Source organism: Excalfactoria chinensis, chromosome 6 (genome assembly GCF_039878825.1).
Source record: "Excalfactoria chinensis isolate bCotChi1 chromosome 6, bCotChi1.hap2, whole genome shotgun sequence".
NCBI classification, from domain to species: Eukaryota; Metazoa; Chordata; class Aves; order Galliformes; family Phasianidae; genus Excalfactoria; species Excalfactoria chinensis.
In genome coordinates, this window is record NC_092830.1 from 35,559,414 (window position 1) to 35,585,702 (window position 26,289).

Genomic DNA, 26,289 nt, shown 5'->3' on the forward strand with positions numbered 1-26,289 from the left:
GGTGCTGGTTGTTCATTGGGTTTGTATGGAGCCATAGGGTCTGAGTGAGTGCCACGTGAATTCTGGTAGGGTAATTTCAACCTCTGTGGATGACAAACCCCTTGACAGCCATCCTTATGAGGTTTTCTTTGTGACAGAAGTCTTTGTGGGTCAGTAAGCCACCATTTCAGTGGGATTCGCTACTCTGTCCAATGTTAGTCATTAACCAGGGCTAAAAGAATGGAAAACTATTCATACTGTGACATAACAGATTGCACGGTCATGCACGATTGTAGAACAATGAGTACTACAAGTATATTTAGAGGGAAAAGAAGTACCAGGTCACTGGCTGCCACCTGTGTGAAAGCTGGTAGCACTAGATAAGAGAACTAAGAAACTGCTTGTGCACCTACTGGTGGCAGAGCAGGCTGTTCTTAGCAGGTGTTTTGAGTTACAGGTAGGCACAGCAACATGCTGGCAGTTCTGGGGTGGTCTCTATGGAAGGACAAAATGAATTCATTGTTCTTGAACAAATATCAGTGTCTGTGGAGCTTCAGATCCCTAGGTCAGCTATCAGGCTGCACTGGGACTGCTTGGCTGAAGTTCATTTTGGAGCTACTACTGCAGGGTGGAAACCACCACACCTATGGAACACAAAGCACTGATTTACCACAAAATCACCTGCCTGATTAAATGAGTTAATTCTTTGACAGCTTAATTGCTATTGGCAGGCTTTATGCTGGCTCAAGTGTCATCTGGCCTCATGCAGCTGGCAGCAGGCTGCTCTCAGTGCTGTATGCTATGTGCTGGGGTACCTCTAGCTCTGTGCTTGCCTCCCTGACCCAGACCAATGGGTTCTGATGGTGTAGGATACACAAGTGATGGACAGCATGGCCTCAAGTAAGATGCTGGTAGGGGTGAACCTTGCTCTGTGTATCCCAGCATAGATCTCATATTCCTAAGCCACATGCAATGTTTGGGCACACTGCAAAGGTGGCTCATCTCTTCCAGCTGCTGTCCATGGGGATGGCTCACCACTGCACATACGTGTTGGGTAGGTCACAGCAGAGCAGGGGCCGCGGTACAGCTCTGCCATCTTAGTAGCATGCATTATGGCCTTCTGGATGGAGGGGATATTCCAATAAAGAGCTACAGCTGGTGGGTTGTTAAAGCTGTTGAGAGTAATTGTGCTGCAGCCCAGGTGCTCACAGGGGCTGTGGTTAGGCAGTGTGGGAGCCAGGAGTGGTTAATAAGAGGAGGCAGCACAGAGCTTTCTCTCTGGAGTTACTGCCATGTGTAAGTTATGTGCTGTGTTTGTCAGCCATGGGGCACCACCGGGGTACCCAGTGCTTGTAGGATGTCAGTTGCGATTCTGATCCAGGTTCTTGTGAATCCATCTTGACGCTGTAAGGTAAGTTTGTGGCCAGCAGCTGCTCTGTGCTTTGATAGGGAACTTGGCATCAGGATGCAGCAGAAGAACTATGGGAAAGGAGAAGTTTCCTGTTAATCTGTTAACATATAAGCTTTGAGACGCATTGCTACACATGGCAAGGCAATTTATTCTCAAAAGCATGAGGAACTGAACCCACCAGGTAGTCATCTGTGTAGTGGGAGCTCCTCAGGCTCCTCCTTCATGGCAATGCATTGCTTGTTGATTTGGTGCAGCAAGGGCACGCACCATGAAAGGCAGGAGGCTGTAACAGGGGCATCTCCTTCCATGATGTTTATTTCTCCCTTCAGTAGTTCTCACACTGAATCAGAAAATTATATATGTATGTATATATTTGTAGCAGTCCAACTGGCATGGCTTTGTGGGGAGGTGATCCCATATTAAAAATGAAACTTGGAAAATTATGTACCCTTGTGACAGTACTTACTTCTTAATGCTGAAATGCTCCCTTTGAGAATTCAGGTGTTCAGTAATCACTGTTTCTGTTCCTTTCCATGTTTGACTGATAAAATGAATTACTTTGTGATTTACCCTTTGCAAGCTCAATCGTATCTGCAAGTATACGAGGCATAGCAAAAAAAATACAAGGCTGAGAAAAGGAGGACGATACAGAAAAAGATATTTGCTGGTTTTCTTACAATTGACTTACAAAGATATCCAAGCAAACATTTCTGGACTGAATTTGAGCGCTGTGGTTCGTCAGCGCAGTGCAATGCTGTGGTTTTGAAGTATTCCCTCTCCCTCCCACACTCTTGTTTCATGTTCTTGCCAGGCTGTTTCACATCTTTTCAGCCAGCAACCATGTTTAATTTTTAAAAATCAAAGTAGAATTGCCAAGTGTCACAGCCAGGAGTGTTTTATGTGAGTTCTTCTTCAGCACTGACTGCTTTCTCATTTATCAGGCTGTGTTTTATGTTGGGCTTCTCCCACAACCATCTAAGACTTATTTTATCTGGGAAGAAGTTTTCTTAAGGAAAACATTCCCCTCTGGAAGATATCCCCTACTTGCAACCTGGGATTTACTTTCCTTCCTTTGTACAGTAACAAATGCTTCTTGGGTTTACCCTGCATGCATTCAACACCTGCTGCTGTGACCCAGAAGTTACTGCTTTTTAGCCATTGAGTTTTCCTAGACCTGTAATTTTCAGTGCTTTCAATGGCATCTAAAGGTTTTATTTCTTTGCTTACTGTTAGGAGTTATCCCTCACCCAGTTGCCCAACTGATGGGAGCAGTGCTGAGAAGTGAATGCACTTGTGCAGGTGAATACTGATCAGAGGTGTATGGAGGGTTCGGTGCCAAATGCAGCGCTGGAGTATTAAGCATAGCAGTGACATTATGCAAATGTGTGCTGAGTTTGACTTTCCTTCAAACAACACCTCCACAAGTGCAGACCGTACTGGGTTGTCTCCCCCCATGACCGTGATTTGATGCAGTCAGGTTGCCGAGGAAGGAAATAGCAGCTTGATTCTCCTTGGAAAACATGGGCTCAGCATTAATGTTGTTCCCCTTACAGGTCAAGAACTTGTTTCCTTCATCCATTTCTTCAGGTGTTCTGACTTAAGTCCCTCCTTTTGTCCAAGGAACAAAATGCAGAAGACAACCCACCAATAAACCCCTATAGAGAAATCCCAATAACCTCCAGTAAACTCACGTCTTTCTATCAAATAAGTTGGAATATCTCAGTCTCTCATTCAGTGCTGAAGCGAAACAGAAGACGGTTTGTAACCAATGTGAATTTATAAATGGGAAAGAAGCATTAAAATGTCAACCCTCAGGGCCTCACAAGGTGCAGGTGGGTGTTGCTCAGCTGATAGCCTGCTGCACACAGGCTCGTTCCAATCTTTGCATTTGGAGGAGGTCACTTGGCAGTGGCGTGTGCTGGGTGATGCATGGCAGGGCTGCTGTCAGGTCTTACTGGAAGTAGACAGTTGTCTTAATTAGAGTGATGTTTTTACAGCTTCATCCGTTTTAGTTTCTGCCAAGACAACTGATGACAAGAAACGAGGACTTTATGAAGAAATCATGAAAAATTTATGCTGGCATATGTGATCTATTCATCCTGCATATAAAATGCACTTCAAATCCCAACATCAGAGAAGCTAATAAGAAGTCTGAAAATAGACTGAAACTGTTGGTAGCTTGGTATGTGTTTTAACCCAACAGCGTGCTCTAGATTTGACCCACAATGATGTTAACGTGTTAGACATCCTAACTCAGAAGGATTTCTTTCACTGTGAGTCAGGATTTTAAGCTAATTATTTGTGTAAGGGAAAAAAAATTCACAATCACTGAATGGCCTGGGTTGGAAGGGACCTCAAGGATCACGAATCTCCAACCCCCCTGCCAGGCAGGGCTGCTAACCTCCCTATTTACTAGACCACTGAGGCTGGTGGCAAAGCCTCTCCTGCATTGCAGCCCTGTGTGTTTTTGCTTTGGTTTCCTGATAGCACCGACTCCTCTGTTCCCTGCTTGATCAGGGCTTGGTCTGAATTTGTATACTTGCACTATTCCGTGCGGGGAGTTTTGAATTGGAGCATGCTGTTCTCTCTGCTGTAAAATATCTAATCTCTTTTACTTACGTGTTTGTGTGGAAGTTGTTCCCTTGTTCTGACATAGAGCCCTTACCTGCATGAGGCTGATAGATGAAATACAGCAGTTGCCTTGATTTAACGGGGACGCTGGGATCGTTCTGTTAATGCTGACAAATGGAAAGGTTTCTCATTAGGCTGGGCTGTGGGCAGCGGAGTCCTGTGGGCTGAGGATACACCAGCAGCAGGAAAGCTTTTCCAGTACAGGATGCCATCAGCTCAGGTTTGTTAGGAGCAAAGGGGCAAGGCTGCATCTGCAAACTGTTTTCTGTGTGGCTTGTGTCTGTTAGAACACTGATGTGAGGCTGCTGGAAGCTGGGCAGTGAAGCTGGGGATAGAGGGAGAAAATGGGCCCTGGTGGCTGCTGCCCTCCTGACCCACACAGCCCTGCTTTGTTTGACGGCCAGTTGCCAGCAGATGATCAGAGTTTGAGGCTGGATAATGACTCAGTCCTGGGAGGAAGAAGTGACCAGGTACCTGTGGCGGCTGGGCTCAGCTTCACTTTCATTGCTGCCCTGGTATAAATGGTATTAAAAAATGAACATCAGAACACACACAGAAAATCAGGAGTTTGTACTTTCAGCTTCAAACTGAGCAGGATGCTTCTGCTGGTGGCGGTATCATAATCTATAAATGAGAACCTGGTCTGAATGTGGAACTCTTTGAGTGTAGCAGGATTTCTTGGCTCGCCGCTAACTTTATAATGCTGATTTATTTTTTTTTTTATATGTATATATATATTTGGTCTCGAGTTGTAAAGTCCAAAAAGTATATCACGAGTTAAAGCTTTGTCATGCCACTTTTTCCCATGGTCAATCTTTATTTGTTGATGTTTGCATAGACTTAACATTCAAACACAGACTTCTAAGGTACTCTTTTCCTCTCACCTAATTCAACTGAGATTTAAATGACAGAGTAATTAAACATTTACTGTTATGAAAACGATGGTTTTTGGCAAGTCTGCCTCACGTTTCGGTTGGGAGAAATGGTTCCTGGCTCCCGGGGCATCATGGAGTGCCCTTCAGCTCTCCTTGGCTGCGATTGCTTTGACCACTGTCAACTTATAAAGCAGTTCCCTTGAACGTTTCCTTTCTCCATGTCGTAAATTGTCTGGCTCCAGGAGTGCTGTCTGGGAAATGCAGGGGCTGAGGATCTGCTGGGCATTGTGAAACCGTGCGGGGAGCTGCAAAAAGTGCAACTCATTCTCATTGATATAAGGGAGAAACACCTGGCATATGCATTTTGATTATTTATATCTTATTGGAGACGGTTCGTATATTAAAAAGGAAATTAAAGGGCAGCTTTTCAAAAGAGCGGAGGCAGTTTGTACACAACGTGTGACTCCAGATATGGGTGGAGAGAGGAAGAGAATGTGCTTTTCCTGCTATGTGATGGGTACCCAGCAATGCGTGGCTGCGGGGCTGAGTTCTGCTCCCACATCCCTGAGAGTGGCTGGTGGGAACCTAAACCATAAGCGGTTCTGAGATAACAGCTACTGGGCCTCATTGGAGTATTTGATATCAATTATTTCTAGTGTTTTAAGACACTGTGTGTATTTAATGTTTGCTTTGTTTGAACATAATGCAATTACGAGACGAGTAAGATGGTGCGTGTGAATAATTGCAGCTTTTAGGTGGGTTCTGGTCTTCTCTGAGGAATTCTGAGGTGTTTTCTTAATGGTTTTATAAACACTTCCCATTCCTGAGCACACAGGGAAGCAGCAGGAAATGTGATGATGTGCAAACCCATCTTATTCAAGGCATTTTACCATCATACTGTGTCTTGCATTGTGCACTCTTTGCAAACTGAGTGAAACAAAACGCAGGCACAGCATTTGGGGGGTGATTTTATCTTGCCTTCAAGCTCCGCTTTCCTTCAGTCTCAGAGCTGAGCCCCCAGCCATGGCCATGCTTCAGGTTGGCTGTGGTGTGAAATCAAAGCCAGGTGTTGATGCACATCCCGTGCCAGGCTGAGGTGCTCAGCAATCAGCAACTGCCTCGTTAGGAACACAGTATATTCTTTCCCAATTCATATATCTGAAGTGTGCCTGTGGTCCTTCATCAGTAGCATGTGACTATTTTATCTAGTTTTCTTGTAATCAAGCATTTATTTATCATCTGTGTTATGTAGACTTTGATCTTCCATTTACAAGCTGCTTGGTTAGCCAATTGATTTAAAGGTACTTTTGGCTTGAATGCAATTAAGCTTAAATATATAAAGCTAATTGCTGCATGTATTATTAGCAGACTGGCCCCAACTGGATCCCATATCCAGGTGCCCACCCATAAATCTGAGAGGTGATGTTTTGGATCCATCCACCAAGCAGCTGGGTATTGTAGGTGAATTCAACTTTAGCAACTGATTTAGCTCATCTTTGCTAAAGGGGTGCCTCTGTCCAAGATGCCGTCTTGGCCCTAAAGTAAAACTTACAGTGTCAGTTTTACGTAGCCACAATAATACTGATCTGAATTACTTTTGTGAGAAACTCAGGAGTATCTGGGGAAGATCGTCTGTGTTCTCTTCACCTTACAGATGTTTGAGTTGATTCATGGTGGGATTAAGTAATTTCTCTGTGCTCGTGCGGTGAGTAACCAGCAGTGAAGAGTGGAGTTTGTAACATATATTATTTTCATGTTCCATCTTGATGTCTAATCAAAGTAGAACAATTCCCATCTCCAGTGCGTAAATGGGAAGAATAATTCAGAGCTGTACACAGTAAGGAAATTCAGTGCAGTACCTTGTTTTCAAACACAGCATAGGTAGAGGCAAACATTCAACCCAACAGCCCATTGAGTTCTATGCTTCTGTGAAGTCTTGCCCAAGCAACGCGTCTGGTTTCCCATATTTGTGCTTGAGGTTATCACCTCTGGAATAGTTCTGCATCACACCTCGTCGTTCCCTCATTGGGTTCAAGACAAAAGAGTAAGGTTAGTTCTTCTGATTTAAGTACATCAAGCAGAGCCAGCTGGCTTAGGTGGAACCTGAACCACTGCTGTGGGGCTGCCTGCAGCCTTGCTCAGCTTTAAACCTAGAACCCAAAGCTTTTGGAGCAGAGGTTGTAGGCCCAAAGGTAATAAACACTGACCTCATCAAAACTATCCAGGAAACTGAATAATTACTACTGAAATTGTGACTGCAGTCTTGTTATCACATATGTTGATTTCACCTTTTGCCTATAAAAGAAATGGGTCAGGAGATGCATATTGTGTTATCGAGTTATCCTGAGACCTGGAGCGTGTTGTACATAGAGTGCCAGCTCTAATAATGCTGCACCAAATTAGCAGGAGTGAATAGACACTGAGTAAAGAGTAGAGCTCTTGGAATGAATCCAGAGGAGGGCCACTAATGTGGTCAGAGGGCTGGAGCAGCTCTCCTGGTAGGAAAGGTTGAGGGAAGTGGGCTTGTTTAGCTTGGAGAAGAAAAGGAGACCTCAATGTGGCCTTCCAGTACTTGAAGGGAGTGTATAAACAGGAAGGGGAACGGCTGCTTATGAGGGTGGACAGTGATAGGACAAGGGGAATGGGTTTAAAGTGAGACGGGAGGTTTGGGTTCTGTGTTAGGAGGAAGTTTTTCCCCCAGAGGCTGGTGACGCACTGGAACAGGTTGCCCAAGGAGGCTGTGGATGCCCCATCCCTGCAGGCATTCAAGGCCAGGCTGGATGTGGCTCTGGGCAGCCTGGGCTGCTGGTTGGTGACCCTGCACACAGCAGGGGGTTGGAACTGGATGAGTATTGTGGGCCTTTGCAACCCAGGCCATTCTATGATTCTATCATAATTCTGTGATAAATAACCCTGCATTGCCATTCTTTTATAATAGATCTGTTGATAGGAAACAACTTTTCTGGCTGTTTGCATCACAATAATTTCATAACCTATTTGTATTATTTAAACCGCGTGTTTTGTGAATGCTGGAGCCAAGTCATTTGTAACAGAAGCCATGTGTAGGAACCACTCTCCTAAAGTGTTTTTTAAATTGCTTTGCTTGCAGCTACTGAGTTTGCCATAGAGAAAGATTTCTCATGCTGAAGTCTCAAAGCCACAGGAGTGGTCACATAGCTGAGAAAGGGGCAGCCTGGTGATTTAAGGCTCTTCAGTGCCCCACTTGTTGCAGAACAGAGTGCTGGAGACCTTGCTGCCCTAACAGAACATTTCTCTACAGTTCTTTAATGCCCGAAACTTGGAAACTGATTTATTACCTATTAGGTCCTGTTTGGAGGGGAAAATGGGCTACTGGAACTGGATGGCAGAAAATTAATGTGAAATAAATGTTTATAGATATATCTTTTTTAAATGAAAAGGGAGAAAACTGGATTTAGCTGGTGGTGGAGTAGGAAAGCATGGAGAGCCATGGGTTGGCCTTTCACATGCACTGGTCTTTCAAGGCAGAAAGTCATTTGCTCCTCAGGATTGCTTTTGTCTGGGCCAGATCTCATTGACCTGTTTTTAAGTGAGAGAAGGTGAGCCCCCAACTTCCCATGCTTATAAAGTGACTTAAAGAAGTCTGTATCTATTGCAGCTGAGAACTTCTTAGCAGACAGTAATTATGCAGCTGTGATCGTGCGCTAATTGTGATTTGTCGCAGACGAATGTTTACTTTTTTGACTCATTTAAAACCTATTCATCACACTACACAGAAATACCGATCAAAGTGCCGTGTTGGTCGTTGAATGGATAATTGCAATTAAGGCACTCTCCTGCGGAACTTGTGTGTGTAGGGTTAATTTGGACTTGGAATTGTTTTTTCTCCTTTGCATGGCTGTGCAATTATGTTCTCTGAGTGTGGCACGGAGCAAATAATCAACGCAATAATTACTCGTATCTGAGCTGAAATGCAGTGTTTTTAATGGCAGTGTAAAAGCATCTGCAGTGCGCTGTTAGAATGTAGTGGGTGAGTATTGGTGAGGTTGGTGGCAGCTGGGCGTAGTGTTTGGGTTTGGGGGGTGAACTTCATTGTGACTCAGTGCGTAGGAGCTCATAAACAGGAAGGAGATGCTTTATAACTGCCAGATAGCAATAAGGGAGAGTGGTTTTAATTGAAGTAAAGGGAGATGTGGGGAGGAAAACCCTTCACTGGGGGTGGTGCAGCCCTGGCACTGCTCCCGTAGCTGTGATGTCCATCCCTGGAGGTGCCCATAGCCATGGCTGGGCCTGAGCTGGGGCTACAGCACATGGCAGGACTGGGGGCTGTGGGTGCCCTTCTAACCGTGCTGTGACTCTGTTTTCATTCTGTACAGCAGTGATGTGGGTTGTGTGCCAAGAGCTGAGGCTCCTTTACCCCCTTACGTACGGTGCATGGGCAATAGGAAATGTGCAACTTTGAAATATGCATAAAAGGAGAATTTCACAACTGCAGTGTAGCAAGTGAAATATTAATGTAGATATAGCTAAAAAAAAACAACAAAACATCATAAAAATATATTCATTATTTCCCCCAGTTAAATTTGAATTATGTGGCCTGAATAGCGTGGTGGGGAGGTGTTATTTTGTCTAATAAAACTCAAGGAAAAAGCCTCCTAAAGTATGGGGGGGGGGAGCTCTTAATCTCCGAGTTAATATATATAGGGAAAAAAAAAGGAGTTGTTTTAGCAATAACACATGAGCAACGTGTTGCTTTTTAAGTGCTGTTTTCTACCAGAGACCTGGAGGAAAGCTATAACAGCCTGTGTTCTATTTTAACATCCCCTGTGTCTTTAGCACCTTTGTTCCTTTTTGGCCTGTTGGTGTGATCAGACAGAACCCTTATAGAGAGCTTTTGTTTGTCATGTGAGATCTTCTGACTGAAAGCACCGTTTTAGGGCATCAATTTTGAGCCATCACAGTTTGTGTATTACTGCTCTTCAAGATGGAAATATGTAATATTTGAGCAAACTGTGTGCGCCGTTCTGGTTTTGTCCGTTAGTGTATGGAAACAATGCAGCAAACCATCCTTCTTACCTTATATAAACCTTTAACAAATAATTGTTTGCTTAGTGTTGGCCTGCAGGTCTTGCCTTTGCCAGACCTTCTATGGTGTGTACTACAGATGGATGTGGAAGTGTTGGCCAGCCTTATCTGTGAGACCATTCCCAGCCTTGCTAAAAGCAGTTTTACTGTCCTTCACAAGTCTCTGTCCTGCCAGCATTGCTCCTCTAGTCACTGTGTCAGGTGCACATCGTGCTTTTCAACAGCAAAGTAATACACTTTTCCATTACTTTATATTATGCTGTATAAGATTAGCACTAGTTGAGATCTTACTATAATTTGTATATGTGCTACCGTTGGTTTAAAAACAAAAAATCAACTTCACCGTGTTTTGCTGAGCTTTATCTCGGTGGGGGAAGCTGCTGGCTCTGGGGCTAATATGGATTTCTCTTCTCTTTGTTCCTACCACCCATACGAGCCCATAAAATAATTACAGTCTGCTCATAGGGAAGCTGCTCAGCTTCAGTGCCATTGGCTTTATAAATTATCAGTCTATAGAGATAGCCAGAGTGTGTAATTCAGGCCAGAGGAGAACATAAAAGGAGCGTGAATGGTACATAAATGCACATGGCATAAATGCAAGCCTTTTGCCCAGCTGCTCTTTGAGGCAGCCCGGGACAATGACTCCAGCTGTGCTGATGTGGGAAGCGATGCCCATCCGTGCTGCATGGAGAGGTGCACTGCTCTGAGCACACCGTGCTGCTCCTTCCTGCAGACCTTGCACCAGCTGTGCTGCTGGGTGCACAGTGCTCCTGTGTGCTCCTGTCCAGCCATGCTGCTGGAGCCAGAAGGTGTCCAAATGAGGTTGATTTATGGATTCAAAGTGCTGGGTTTGAGACAGGGTCAATTGGATTGCTGTGGTGCTGGGGGCACGCTTGTTAATCCTCTGTTAAACCAAACTTCTGTGTGGCTCTACTGGAACAAAGATCAGGAATCCACAAATGACAGCTGTACCTTCCAGCACAGTCTGACGAACCCTGCTGTCAGAAATAAAGTGTGAGTCTTAAGGTATGCTAAAACAGGACTTCCAAGATGCTATATATATAAATATATATAAAGCCAGATCGTTTCGTGTAGCTTTAAATATGTCTTATCCACATATAGCATGTTTTTGTGACCTGAAGAGCTTCCTCAGGATTAACACAGAGAGAAAACAAAGTACTGCAGGAAAGAAGTTGTACCGAACTGGATTCCATGCTGAAGGATTCCCTCCCTTTCTTTTCAGTGACCTGCATTGCATTTGCCTTTGAGGCTTTGCCTTCAGCAGTCAGAAGCTGCTGGGCAGCTGCAGGAGGATGGGCACAGCAAAGGCCTGGTCCTCCAGAGCCCTGAGCACGTTCAGGCAGTGCAGCCTGCAGCCATGCTGTGTCACAGCACATTGCTTTCTGCAGAAGCAGCTGTTTGTGGTGTCAGAAATGCCCCTCTGCTGACCCAGAGCTCTCCTCACATGCTGCACGCTCATTACGAACATGAACAAAAATGGTTTTGATTGGGCAATTCCATTGCGATTCCTTATAACGCAGTTCATTTCTATCTGCAGCCTTATTTAGCTCTTCTAAATTGGAGAAAGCACATGCCTGGTGAGGATGAAATTAATGCTGAAGGCAGTCAAAGGTAATCAGCGTCTCTGGGCTTCCCCAAAAGAAGGGATAGAGCAGAGCTGAAAAGAGTGTTACAGCTGTATGGGGATGTGCATGAGGGGAATGGTGTGGGGTTGCTCCATGCTGATAACCAACCCGGGGGCTGAGAGCAGTGGCTCCAATATGGATCCCTTGCAGGGAGCAGAGATCCCTGCCTTACCCTGAGAGGTTGGATGTTGGCCAGTGTTTGCTGCATAACTTGGAGACCTGGGTTCTCACTGAGCCACAGAGCCCAGCCATGCGTGTAATTCCCCGCTAACCTGTCAGCTTAATGACTGCACTGGGGAGATACAGAAGAAGTCACCATCCCCTGTTACACTGACTTCTCATGCAGTTTACCTCTTTCTACATGAGCCAAAAATCCTACTGCTGGCTGCAGAGAGGTTGGGCTCCTGGTGGGCACTTGCTGGGAAGATCCCTGGGACTTGAAGGTACTGAAGCATCACATCAAGGCCTTCATTCCAGTCCCGTTGTCTTGCTGTGAACCATAGCAGACAGGAGCCTGCAAGAGAAATTAAAAGAAGAGCAAAGCACCGATCTTGTCCAGAGGTTAATAGCTGGGTGGTGCAAGCAATTGTCTGTGCAGGGGACCAGCAGTGTTCTCATCTCGCTTTGCTCTCCCCTTGCATACCCCGCTGCCTTCTTGAAACATTATGTGACAGCAATATCTGAGAGCCACGCTTAAGATCAAATGCAACCTTACCTAAAGCTCCAGAAAAGTGGTTATATCGTTGTGGTGGTTTTTCAATTCTTTCCCAGCATTAGTGATCTCTTCATAAGGCTGCTGTCCCCATCAGTGCGTGGAAACAGCAAAGCGGAGCAGCTGTTATAGTTGTCTCATGGAGGCATTCAAGTCCAGGCTGAATGTGGCTCTAGACAGTCTGGTCTGGTGGTTGGTGACCCTGCACGTAGCAGGGGGTTGGAACTGGATGATCACTGTGATCCTTTTCAAACCCAGGCTGTTCTATGATTCTGGTATATATAAATATATCTAATATACATGTGTGTATTCTATTATAATATACTGGTTTGCTGCTGGACTAACTTCTGTGCATCTCTGGGCACCTTGCTCTGCGGGTTGCTTGCTTTTTCCCCACTTGCATTCCTTGATGGACTTTGATCAAATATCCACAGGGAAAATTAGGATTATTTTGCAGGCATTACGAGATGAATTTATCCAGCTGCAATTGTCTAAACAATTGATTGCACAATTGATGGGAATGTCAAAGAATATGAAATGCGGTGAATCAATTCTATTGATTTATCCATAATTACCTCAAGTAGCCTTAATCAGTATTCACATCAAGGTATCTGCAGAAATGCATGCGTTACAAAGGACGGTGCTGTCAGCAGGAAAGGATAGAGGTTCCCTTGCTGGTGCAGTGCTGTCATGTATTTGAAACATAGTTGTTGTTTGTTTTTTTTCCAAATTCATGATCAGAAGATTCACACTTTCCAGGACAATTTACCTGGCGTCCTTTGCTGTGCTTCACATGGCTTGATTCCCTGTTTTTCACTGTTATTTACAGGCCATATTCCTTCAAAAGCAGCCCTGTAAGGAGATAAATAGTGGTTTTTCTGTTTGTCGGAGGTCAGCACACCATCCTAAACGTGGTTCTGTATTTTGCTTCCTTTGTATAACATAGTGGGGAGCTGAACTGAATTGCCCTAGGGTTGGTCATTCCTGGGAGCTGAATCTTCCTGCTGGTACCAACAGAATCTAAGGGCTGATATGGCTGGGGTTGATTGGATGGCTTGTGTGGGTGGTCATAGATTGCTCTGTAGCAATTCTCGCTTGAAAAGCTTTCTTGCTGCTGTATTTCCATGCAGATGTTGATATCTTACTGCAGCAATTGTAAAATGCTGAGGAAGTATTCCCTTCTAAGGCCAAGTCAAAGGAAGATACCTTACTTCCTATAAGACACCACATCCTTGTGTTGCCGAGTGACCTTTAGGCATCTTGTATAGAGGGACCATTGCAAACGTGCTCTTCCTTCTTGGTTTGGAAATACAAATGCTCGGAAGTGATGTTTTTTAGCACATAAACTCAGCAAGGGAAGGTGGTGATACCTGCAAAGTTTGTTGAGCGCTGCTTTAGATGAAAACTGCTTCCTTAATAATGCAGCTGAACATGGAGATTTCTTATGGTGGTGCTTCAAGGAATTAGCTTTGTTCTAAATTACAAGATCTGTCCCAAGTTTTTGCTGACTGTCATTGTAGGAATAGTCAGGTTTGAGTTCAGTGGTTGTACTTGCCTTGCAGGTTTTGGGGGAGAGGAGCACTGATGCTGTCTACTTGCAATAGACGCTGGCTTGTAGCCTTAGCATTGTCTTTTAGCATTTCCCTTAGAAAACACCACTTAAAGCTTTTATTTCTCTGTCAGGAAAGTCTCTAGGAGGTGAAATGTAGCGCAGGAGGTGAAATGTAGCGCACGACGTTCAATCCATGGCTAGAGACAAATGGCAGTTGGATTTGCTTTTGAAGAAGAAATCCCAACTTTCTTCTTTGTGTTGTTTCTTTCTGTTAACGCTTATTGTTTGATTGCCCACTGTCACAACACTTCTCTGTCCCAAAAATGGGCCTTAAGGTGTGAGACAGCAGCGCTGCAGAGGCGGTTTGTGAAGCAGAGCATTGTGGATGTGGTTGTTGGTAGTCAGAGCGCAAGTTTGTCCTTCAGAACGTTGTAACTTGCAGTTATTTTTCATCCATCCGTCCCCGTTGTTTTAGAGGGCGCGCAGCACGGAATATAAATGAGGAAGGAGGTGTCAGTGATTATAGATAATATGCTAAAACTGTTTCTGAAATATTTATTAGAAAATAGGTTAATAAAGTGACACGACGCACCTGTGCTGGTGTGAAGTAGACATTATGAGGAGATTATGCTAATGTAAGTATTTAGCAGCAAGTCTTCATTGGGATTACTCTGTGCTATTATCGCGGTCAGCCCAGGAATTGTAATTCAACAGAAAGCAAATGATCAAGGGGGTTGTTTCTTTCTTTCTTGTCTTCTTTTTTTCCTCCCCAAGTTTTGGCTGCTCTTTAGCCTGACGAATTAGAAGGAATATATTACAAGGACTCTTTTTAAGGTATTATTCAACGAAAACAGCAACAAAAAAGAATAAGTGAGAAGTAGGCTGGGCAGAGAACTATGGCATAGAGAAGTGTAAAATGAAAAGGATTTTGGAAACCTTGATGTGGGCTGAGCAGCTGTCAGGTTGGGAGGTGTGAAAAGAAGTTAATAGTAATAATATCACAAGGAAAGAAATGAGAGAGAATTTGGGATGGGAGACAACTTGGGGGGAGATGGGAGGAGGACACGTGCCTCCATGCTCACACGTTGCCACCATTTTTGCCTTTCATTTGACATAGACAGGAGGTGTATCAGAATGTTACATATTCTCTGTGCTCAGGGGTCATAATAACTGGCGAATCATCATCCTGTATGTGATGCCAAGAGAAAAGCTGTTACAGGGATGGATTAAAATATGAATTCTAATTCATCTCCAAGTGAAAAGTTGTTAAAAACTTTGCTTTGCAGATGGAAAGTTGAGAAATAACGTGAAGGTATTTGATGTGATTGCTCTTTAAAAGAAGACTTTGGTATTCATGCGTTAGCGTGCTTTTGTTCAGGTCTGGGCTTTGCATGGGGATTTCAAGGTCTAGGTCTGTTGTTTCGTACACAGTCTGACAAGATAAGAGTGGTCTGTCTCATATATGCACAGCAAGTTTGTCTCCCTGAGCAGCAAAATCACAAGCATGTGAAGCATGGTAATGTGCAGGAAGGCCGATCAGCTGTAATAAAGCATTCATTATCCCTCCATCTAAATTAACTGAAATGGTGTAATAGGCCCTTTTATAACGTCTCTCAAATTCCCTCTTTTATTGAATTAGCAGCTAAACTGAAATTATTTTAAGCTGTGTGTGTATGTTCTTGTTTAGGTCGTTATGCTGTCATTACAGAAACCATTCGTCCTTTGGTTCCTTGGTTCTTCTGTGCTTATTCTTTCATGTTCCCTTCAGAGCTTTGGGGACTACATTTGTAGCTTGCACTGTTTTCAGGTTTTCTTGTAAGTATTTTGTGCAAGTGCTTATAATATAAACCTGATGTGAAAGCTGACAAGATACTGTGCACAACAGGATATACTGCAGGAGAGGTTTTACTTCTGGAATATCATTCTCCAATAAAGAAAAAGACTTTGTGCAGGGTCAGTTTGATCTGCACGCGTGTGTTACCTGGTGTGTTACCTTGGGTGTGATGCAGCTCTGCTCATCTCCTTTAGTTTTTGCAAGTGCCTTCTAGCGGTGGGAGAGGCTGAGTGAACGAACGTAGGGCACAGATACGTTCAGCAGAGTGAACAAGCAAATCAGGGCATGTGATTAATTATAAGAGAGAATGGAGAACTAACTGTACCTGAGAAAGGGAAGAAAAAAGGTGTTGTTTAGCACAGTGCCCGCTGTTCCACTTGCATACTGTTCCTCTTTGTTCTTTCCTTCATATATTGTTGCCAGTGGAGGCCTGGATGTGACAAGTAGGACCAGCCTCCTGGATTCAGTGAGATTGTTTGTAGGAAAAAGGGCTTCTCTGCAAAGGTAAAATTACAGAATCAAAGCAGTAGTATTTGTGGTGTTATTTGCTCTAGCAATGTCTAGGCGTGTTTCCACAAACCATTCGACCCTCTATGGGATCACTGGATGTGACTAAGAATTAGCAGTGATAAAAATACACAGTGCTTGCAGTTGAAGTTATGTTTACAGCTTGAGTGGGCAACATATTGGGTGGGCTTATTGACTCTGGGTGGAGGGCTGTAATGGAGGAGAAATTATGGGAGGGATTAGGACTTAGCTGTCCTTGTGCCCAGGGCAGGGAGAGCAAGGTGAGTGGTACCCAGCTGCAGCATAGGTTTTGCACTGGTGCAAGTGGTTATTCCTCCTGATGTATAAAGAACTGAGAAAGTGTTTTATCAAGGAAATAAATAACCAGGGATACATTATCAAGGCATCCAGATGATGGAATAGAGCCTTCCTGTGATAGAAACTGTCTAAAACACGGGGTAAGGAGGGAGTCCCTGCCTCAAAGGACCTTCATAACTGCAGCAGAAAGCTGCTGATGCATGGAGTTAGTTTTGTTACTTGTCCTTCAGCACCAGTCTGTCTTCCCTTCACATCTCCTGAAGTGATTTTCCTCTGTAATCATATCCCTTCTATTCTGATCACATCGTGGAAAAATGTTAATTTCCTTCTTTTAATTGGGTTGATAAAGTCTTTTGTCTAACAAATCTTTTGCAATACGTTGGTGTTAGATTTTGTTGCTGCGTGCACCCTTCTCAGTATCGTAACATTAAGTACATTGAGAGCAGTTCCAGCCTCTCAGCTTCTCTGTTTCTCAAGGTTTTAACTTTCATGGCTCCTCCTGACGTGGATAATGCATTCTTTTGTTAGTGGAAGCTGAACTCGGAGAAAAGCACTCCTTTTTATGCACAAGCACCAAGAGCTAATCTTTGTTATTAATTACACCGAGATAAGCTGTGCCCCTGTGGATTGATGTTCTTCATCCGAATGTGGGAGATGCTTTTGGTGACTTCTCTTGGCCCAGAGCAACCAAATCATTGCATTTTGTTCTATACTGTTTTCAGGATGAAATTGCTCCTCACTCCTGTGTGAGGATGTCATAAGGTCATAATGTCATAATGAACATAAGGTGTTCAGGAGTCAGCGATGACAACAGAAAACATTATTAACCTACGTCATCACTTACATTCAGCATTTCTTTTGTGGGCTTCAGGACCATCAAACTTCAATCCATGGTGCAGGTGGGATGAAATCAGTCCGACCTTGTTATCCAAGTGTGCTACGCGACTTGCTATTCCTTGATGGTCATGTTCTTAAAATCAACTTCATGAGATGAAGTCATCAACATCTCCTCATTTTCTCTTGACATTAGGAGATCCTATAATAGGGAAGTTGGAACTCTCTACGAGCTCAGAAACCATTTTGGTGACATTAAGGGTGCCAGGAGGTATTAGGAGTTGAACTGGTCTCTGATTATTCCACTTCATGACTTCTCTCTTTACGGTAATAGGATTGAGTGTAACATCAAATTAAATGAAAACCAAAATGGGGTTTGAATAATTAAAAAATCAACACTTCAATCTCCACGTTTTTGGTTTTTCTTTTTCCATTTCTTATTTTTCTTTATTTTTCCTGTGTTCTACTGTAGGAGGTTGGGAGGATGCCTACGTTCCCAAAGCACTCTAGTTGCAGGATAGCATATGGGCTGCGAATGAGTGGTGGTATTTATTTACAATTACAGTTTTATAGATGCGTTGTGGTTTGGTCCTTTTTCCTCTTGCAATGTACAGTAGATTCTGCACTGTTTGTTGTTTATTTGTAGTCACTTGAATGAACATGGAGAAAAATGAGAGCTACGATTTGAAGAAAAATAATGGTATATAAAGTAATGAGATTGTTCCAAAGCTTAATTAGATGGAGCAGATTGAATACATTACAGTGATGTCTTGAGGCAACATAATTAAATTGGAGGCATAATCCTCCCTGTATTGGAACTGATTTTATCTTGGTAGCACGAGGAACGTCAAGGAGCTCTTCCTACTGGTACATTGCTCTTCCGGGAAGAGTTATGGATCTCAGAGCATTGTCAGACCTTAAAAAGCACAAAACAAAACAGGGCATAAATCTACATATGGAATCGGTGGTGTTCTGGTTACAGGGATAACTTCGGATTCAATCTTTGTATGTGCTGCAGCTCAGTAATTGAATCATAGATCTAAAGCACGTCCGCTGCGTGTTATGGTGTACCCTGAATTCATCTCATTTATGAAATCTCTTAGTGGAGTTGTTTCCAAATATACACAGTGACAAAGATATGGTGAATAATGCATGGAAGTGCTGTTCCTGAAATGCATCTCTGCGTGTGCTGGGGCCAAGTACAGGGATGCATGTGAGATCTTTTAGGTGCAAAGCGCAATGTTATGAAACATATCTAGGCACATATGGTTATGTATATTTTCTTATGTGTTTAAACACTTAAACATATCTACGTGTGCATGTATATATCTTTCTCTTTTACATATTCTTTTCTATTTAACGTATTCTTTCATGATCTATGTTTTCTTTGGTACTTTTAACAGAAAATAATAATAATTTTTCTGTTCATGTTTGGATACTTCCCTTCTCCTGATGTGGGAGTGATGTGATTCTATAGCACGGATACATCCCAGCCATGTGGCAATTAGTGCCTTGTTTTGTTTAGTATCATACATGTGAATAACTTCTGCTCCCATCCTGATCTCGGTGTGAGGTTTGAATTCATTTGGGCAGCCAAGCACTCAGGTAGATGTTCTTTTCTTCTTGGGACAGATCAGTAAGTATCTTAAATTCAAATAAAAGTTCTAACTCCTTCAACTGATTTGTTTTTTGCCAGCCTGTAGAAAGATTAACCTCCTTATTTGCATCCAGTAGTGCCAATCTCTTCTTAAAGGTTGCTTTTGGTGAAAAGGAAAGAAGGTTTTGCATGTTATGATTGGTCTTCATCGTTACTGGAGCTTTAAGGGGACATAAATCTGTATCACAGCCTGCTCCAAAGACAGGCTCATTTGTCTGAGCATTAGCTGGCAGTTCCATAGCATAAATCTAAAGTTTTCAGGAGGAATCTAATGTTTATTTTGGAAATAGAGATTAGAATACAGGAGAATAATATGTTTACTTTTCAGCACCATGAATATGTAGTGACCTACTTATACTGTACCATTTGGTTTTATTTTTAAAGCTTGTCAAGCCAACTCCTATTGCAATTTAACAAGCAACCTTTTTAGGGAAGCAATAAACTGTACTGGGTATTAAATTAGCATTTTAGAAGTAGAACATAGCGCAACATTTTGAAGACTGTCCTTCAACAGCTTTTTAATGTGTTTTTGTTCCATAAGTAAAATAGTGCCTGTCTCATGTGTTTGAAAACACGTTTTGCTTCACCTGCAAGTTTAAATAGAGCCTGTTTCAGTTCTGGTGAGCATTAAGACACTGTCACTTTAAGGCGGGGGGGGGAGAGAAGCAACTTTATTTTCTTCTAATAAACTGAATGTTTAATGATCTCCTGATTATCATGAGATATTTTAAAAGACAAGTGATTTTATCCAAAACATCCCTTATGTTTCTTTACTCCGCGTCTGCGAATTTGCTTGATTAATTTGGAGAACATCTGCATATAATTCCGTATGCTCGACGGTGGTGAGATCGCGCTGCTCCTCAACTAACAGCTCCAAATCTCTCTTCCCAGACAGACTTCGGTTGCCGACTAATTGGGATGCCAAACGTACAAAGGTGCCACTGAAGAGTGTGTAATTATGTAATTTTCTCTTGATCTTTCAGAGTCTTCCTGCGAGCAATTAATCAGTATGCAGATATGCTCAACAAAAAATTTCTTGATCAAGCCAACTTTGAGTTGCAGGTAAGAGAAAACGTATCAAAATACCAAACAGTGTCTCGGGATGTAATAGGATCATTGTAATAAACCTCTGTCCCAAACACGTAGAACCGTTAAGGTTGGAAAAGACCTCTATGTGATCTCCAAGTCCAGCTGCCAGCCCGTGCCCACCATGCCTTATTGTCCATGTCCCCATGTGCCACATCAACGCTATTTTGTTGTCTGTGTGTATGTGACTGTAAACCCTGGAATCCAAGTTAGCTCCATTCAGTCATTCTATCCTCAGCACTTGCAGAAGGGGGTGTCCTTCCCTTTCTCAGACAGGTCACAGAATCATAGAATGGCCTGGGTTGCAAAGGCCCAAAGTGCTCACCCAGTTCCAACCCCCTGCTGTGTGCAGGGCCACCAACCAGCAGCCCAGGCTGCCCAGAGCCACATCCAGCCTGGCCTTGAATGCCTGCAGGGATGGGGCATCCACAGCCTCCTTGGGCAACCTGTTCCAGTGCGTCACCAGCCTCTGGGTGACAAACTTCTTAATATCCAACCTAAACCTCCCCTGGCTCAGTTTAACCCCGTTCCACTATTCACCCATGTAAACAGCCCTTAAGAGATGCTTTAGTAGAGCTATTGACTTGAATGTGGGCCCTGAGAGTGGATCCTCTTCCCTGTTTTTAACTGGTCATATTTTATTTTACTTGAATAATCAAATGCAATCGATTAGGATTTGTAGATGGGAAACATTTCATGGGAACGTGAACACAATGAGGAGATGTACTAAATACATCAAGAAACAATGTCTGTGTAGTGTCTGTTATTTTCACCTTTAAATATTTATGTGAATAACTTCAATTCTTCTAAGGCATTTTGTAGACGTGCAGGAAAACATTTCAGAGAATTAATGGTACCTGTTCTTGTCGTTCTGGGGCCTTTCAGCTTTGGAACAACTACTTCCACCTCGCCGTTGCTTTTCTCACGCAAGAGTCTTTGCAACTGGAGAACTTCTCAAGTGCTAAGAGAGCAAAAATACTTAACAAGTAAGTCCTATTTGTCATCTAAATCATGGACAAGAACTTGAGGTCTGTTAGCGTAGTTTTAGTTTAATTTCTTTGCTAAATCTATTCAAGTTGAGACACGGTCGTGGTTTAATGAAAGGCTGGTTTATAAAAACATGAATCAAGTCTTGCGTGCGTTTCTACCCTTGAATCAAGATCTAAATTACATGATTCATTACTGATGAAGACAGTATTTTATACCGCAGGATATTCATGAAGTCGAGACTTCTCAGAGGTGTTAACATATTATAAAGCTGCATTCTTAAATCGCTTCAGCTTTGTGATCGTTCTCATTCTGTGGGCACTCCTTATTCCTTAATCCCTGACGGCCTTTTAGGGTGAACTTCCCTGTGTTATCCCTAATGATTGGCTCTGCAGTGTGAATACTTTAATGTGTGCATTCTTCCCCAGTTTCTTAGGGTCCTCTGCACTGGAAGCCCAGTCCTTGACTACTAAACACTGACAAAGCCAGTTGAATATTTTGAGGCTATATATGCAAGTTCACATTCGTTGTATCTGTTGTATCTGTAAAGAACGCCTGCAAAAAGCAATTTGTTTCCATATTCAATTGGGTTTACACAGTTAATGCACAAAAACAGTTTCAAAGCTCTGAGTCCCTGAGCAAGCCTCTTCTACGTGTAGTATATATTCTATCTATGGAGAGATACAGTGTATTTTGTATTGCTAAATTGAAGCCTTCTTGTGTGTTACTGTGATGCCAGACACTGGCAGTGAGGATGGGAAGAATCATAGAATAGGGAAGGGAGGATGGTTGGACTGGATGATCTTACAGGTCCTTTCCAACCCTGTGATTCTATGATTCTATGGTTGTGAAGTGGTTTTGGCATCAAGTGGGGCAGCCTGTTTCACTGACTAAGTTGGGGAAATCAACAGACGTTGATTTCACTACTGAGATCAGTAAACAGAGTGAGTCATTTGAAGTGGATACTTAATGAAGTTCGCTGAGTTGTAAATCTCTGCTTAGAATGATTTTACAAGTTGTTATTTTCAGTTTAATCATGTTTGGGGGGAACAAAAATCAAGACAGTAAATTCTTCAGATGCACTCAGTGTTCGGAAGCGCTGACTTTTATTGCTGTGGGGAAACAACTATCACTTCTATGCCAAAGGAATGTAAATAATCACTTCATTCAGTTTCACTCTCCCTCTTTTTTAAGTACATATTTCAATGTGGGTGTTTTTTTTTTAATTTAATTACTGTAATTTGCAGTTTTTACTACACGTTGCATTGAAACATTAGGTAATTACAGAGTGAACGATACAGAGAAATATCATTAATCCTTATTAATAACAGGGTATCTCGCTGTTAACCCACAAAAACCCCACAAGTTGCCAGACATTGCCCATCCCGTGATTTAATTAATGGCCTTCAGTATCTAAATAATCTGTGTAGCAAGTAGGTTGTCAGAGCTCCTATCGTGGGCTTGGAGGATGGGTTGTGGTGTTGGTCTGGTAATTCATGAAGTCAGTTGGGGGGGGGGGCTTGTGTTCATTAAGCCTTCCTGGCATCAACACTGCTGGAGGACGTGTGGCAAAGGTGCCACCAGAGCTGAACGGGGGATGTTGGGCTACCAGGCAGAGGAGCATCCACGTCTGTACTGCTTTGCATCCCCATAATGCGCAACACAGAAGCTCCTTCCTTTATGATTTCACACAAGGTGTCACCTGGTGCTCCTGGATTTATTTTCTAGGACAACGTTATGCTAAGAGTGTGTGTAAAAATAACACAGAGCCTTAGGCCGTGCAGCTCTCTGCCGCGCTTCCTCCAGCCATCGCTGTTTGAAAAGTAGGAAATGCTCACAATTAATCTCTGCAAACACCCACGTGTCCCAGAGGACGGTTAGGTAATCCAAAAACATGGCACAGAGAGGTGAATGTTTGGTGTTCTCCCTTTAATAAGTAGAAATTCAGTGTATAAATGGAAACTCAGTCATCTCCAAGGGGCAGCACGGAGTATGGGGTGAGCTGCGGCCTTTGGGGGCTGCATGCTGGTCAGATTCTCATACCAAATTTCTCTGCTTATTGATAGGCCGTGTATGTGAGTTGGGGTTTTTTTAATCGTGTTTTTTGTCCTCTCTTTAAGGTACGGTGATATGAGAAGGCAGATTGGTTTTGAAATCAGGGACATGTGGTATAATCTGGGTAAGTAGCATGAACACCTGTTGCTTAATGCTTTCAGCCAGTGTTTGTTTAAAGGAGGTTCAGATGAAATAAGGTTACTGTCTCCTGAAATAGGCACCCAGGAAGGAAGTGATGTAAGAAATAAAGCCTCTTCTGCATACTTGATTCACCATCTGGGAAGATACATAACCAGTCAATGTTTATGTATCTTTGTTTTGTTTCATGGTATTCAACCTCATTTTAAATAGAAACAGCTATAGCGAGGGGTTGTGCTCTCACTTTTTCTCTGTAAATATACAGACATAAAAGTAAATGTATACGCGTATTAGGGACATGTACACACCGAATCTATTGTTCTGTAGCAGAATGAACATATCTGAAGGCTACCAGTAGCCTTACCTGGAAATTCAGCTTCATGTCTGATTTTCAGTCGTGTTTGGCTGTATCAGAATGACTCGGGGTGATCAGCAAAGAATGGGAACTCGGACAGCCTGGGAGTTTGTGGGTAAATTAGGCACATCTTTCTCAGCTCCAGGTATGTCCTGTGGGTATAATTTAGCTATATGGGGATTAAATTCTGTGAGCAGTGGAGTATTTACTGTGAACCGAGTGTACTCAGCTGCCAGATTTCATTTTCTTGAGCTTAAGAGCGGAGACACTTCAGCTGTTCTGAGTTTTATCAGAAGTTCCTTAAATTATCAGAAATAAATGCACCTGCCACTTGACTTCTATCTCTAGCTGAGCTGTTGCTGAAGCTTGAAAAAATATATAAGCATATTATAAAGGAAGGGGATACCGGGGCTCACAATTATTTGATATTGCGGAAGTATCATCCACTCTGCTGGAATGATGGGGGAAAAAAAGCCTTCCAAGAGCAGCTGATTTCACTTTTTATTAGAAGCATCTTTCACAAATGTGGAGAACAGATTTGCACACAGTAATGCACACCTGACGTGGGAAGTGACAGGCAGGTAATGGTACCGGCCCCATAACAGATGCTGGCTCAGCCGGCTCAGGATGCTGGCCGCCTCCTTGTTGGTTATTAACTAAATCCTTCACTGCTTTATGCTTACAGTCACATATCTGCTACTTTTCCTACTTTCTCTGGCATCTTTGGTGCATTCTTAAACTTGGTGTATGTTTCCTGCCATTTAGCAGACTGGAAGTAGAGGTGTTTGTGTGTATGCATCTGGCTGTTCTTACATGTGGCCATTTTATTCATCCATGGGACAGTGGAGTGCACTGTGCTTTTTACTGCTTTACTGACACTGGCTGCTCTTGTGCAAGCTAGTTAGCTGCCTTCGAGTTCTATGTTTCACCATTAACAGGGAGATGCTAACCATTTCCACTGGTGTTTTGTGAATTGACCACCATGGTGAAGGGGGAATGTTTTCTTCAGTCTTTCTGTGCTATCATGAAAGCCTTTGTATTTATGATAGAGTTGTAGATAGGATTTAGGTTTCTTCTTTACAGACCGTTATCACTCAGGAAGGTGACTCTGTGACCTCTTGTCGCTCTGATGTCTCTGCATTCCCCAAGTGACTGGGATCATTAGTTCTGAGATTTGAAGCACTGGGGGAGTTGGTAAATTGTTGCACTTGGTAACAAAAGCTGCAGTAAAAAGGCAAATCAGAGCCAGGACCCCAATCCAACACAGCCTTTGTATTTTTCCTAATGAGAATCTTTCTTCCTCTCAACTTCTTTGTGATACAGAGAGTCGATGCTGATCCTGTTTTAACTTCTGGCTCTCCACCAATCTCATGTATGTCACAGCATCAATTAGGAAAGAATACAGACTTACCACTGCAGAGGAATTGATTGGAGTGCGTTTGACACTTTAAGTTAAAAGTTTCACTCCATTAGTCAAATTATTAATATCTATGCTCAGAAACAAAATCCAAAGCAGAAAGCTGTAATTCTTGCATAAGGTTGAGCATATAATTTTTTTATGACTATTTGCCATTGTATTTAGGAATCGATAAAGACGAATATCTTTGACTTTTGATTTATGTATTGGAGTGGATAAGCCTGAAATTACCACTTTTTGTCTAGCAATTTAGCACGTACATAATACTCGTGGAGTTAAAACTTGGGAACAAGATGGACCTTCAGCTGTGATGCACATTTAGAAGTATAATTTATTGTCTGAAATTAGGTGGTAAAATATAAACTCTAAAAGGTTATTTTTGCTTGTGTTATTCTGGTGCAGTAGTGGCTGTATTTAAAACAAAGAGAGAAAGAAAAAGGTCCATGTATAATGGAGGACAGCAATAGGTAACTGTGCATACATGCTTTAAATAATGTAATTGAGGAGTAAAGGTTTTAAACAGGGAGCCCTGTATGAGAGATCCAGACTGACGGCTTTTCCACACAAACCCTTGCTGTAGCTGTCCTGTCTGATACCTTGCTCAATCTGATCATGAAGGCTTTAGGTTTGAGCGCTGTGATGCAGTAGCAGTGAGAATGGCTTTGAGGAGTGTAGTCCCAGCATGCGGAGCCCCTGCTGTGCTGGCTTTCTGAAAGTGCTGTGTGCTTTTTATTTTCCTGCATGCACCAGTGGCAATGCATATTAGTAGCTGTAGGCTTATTTCCTTCCAAACCACAGCCTGAACTTTAAAACAATCCATTAATTTGTGTCACTGTTTGGGTAGGACTGAGGCACCTTAGACTTAATGTTTCCAAAAGGAAAAAGTTGAAGAAACAGTGAAGGTCCTGAAGGTGAAATAAACCAGTGGTGCTGTTATGCAGTGGGCTGGTCACCAGCCCAGCTCTCCCTTCACAGTCCTGACACCAAGAATGGACTGGACAAAGATGTTAACGTTGGTGAAGGGAAGGCCAGGGTTAAAAATAGACCTGAACTTTGAGCATTATATAAGGAGTCATTACTAATAACACTCTGAACTTGTTGTGTGTGTGTGCGTGTGCACAGCTGACCCAAGTCAGAGGTGAGGTTGCTGGCAAATTGTCCAATGGCCCAAAGGAAGGTTAGAAGAAGCTGGGAAATGAGAATCATGCAGCTAAAGAAAGCACTTGCATAT

General features: G+C 42.9%; 1 protein-coding gene across 2 annotated transcripts in view; it reads left to right on the plus strand.

The window, feature by feature from the left end:
* Positions 1-26,289, plus strand: part of DOCK1 (dedicator of cytokinesis 1) — a 229,115-nt gene that overhangs the window by 137,808 nt on the left and 65,018 nt on the right. For both annotated transcript variants that reach the window (XM_072339424.1, XM_072339425.1), the window contains exons 30-32: positions 20,004-20,082; positions 20,992-21,092; positions 23,214-23,272. In XM_072339424.1, coding sequence (XP_072195525.1) covers positions 20,004-20,082; positions 20,992-21,092; positions 23,214-23,272 — 239 coding nt within the window. The remainder of the gene's footprint in view (positions 1-20,003; positions 20,083-20,991; positions 21,093-23,213; positions 23,273-26,289) is intronic.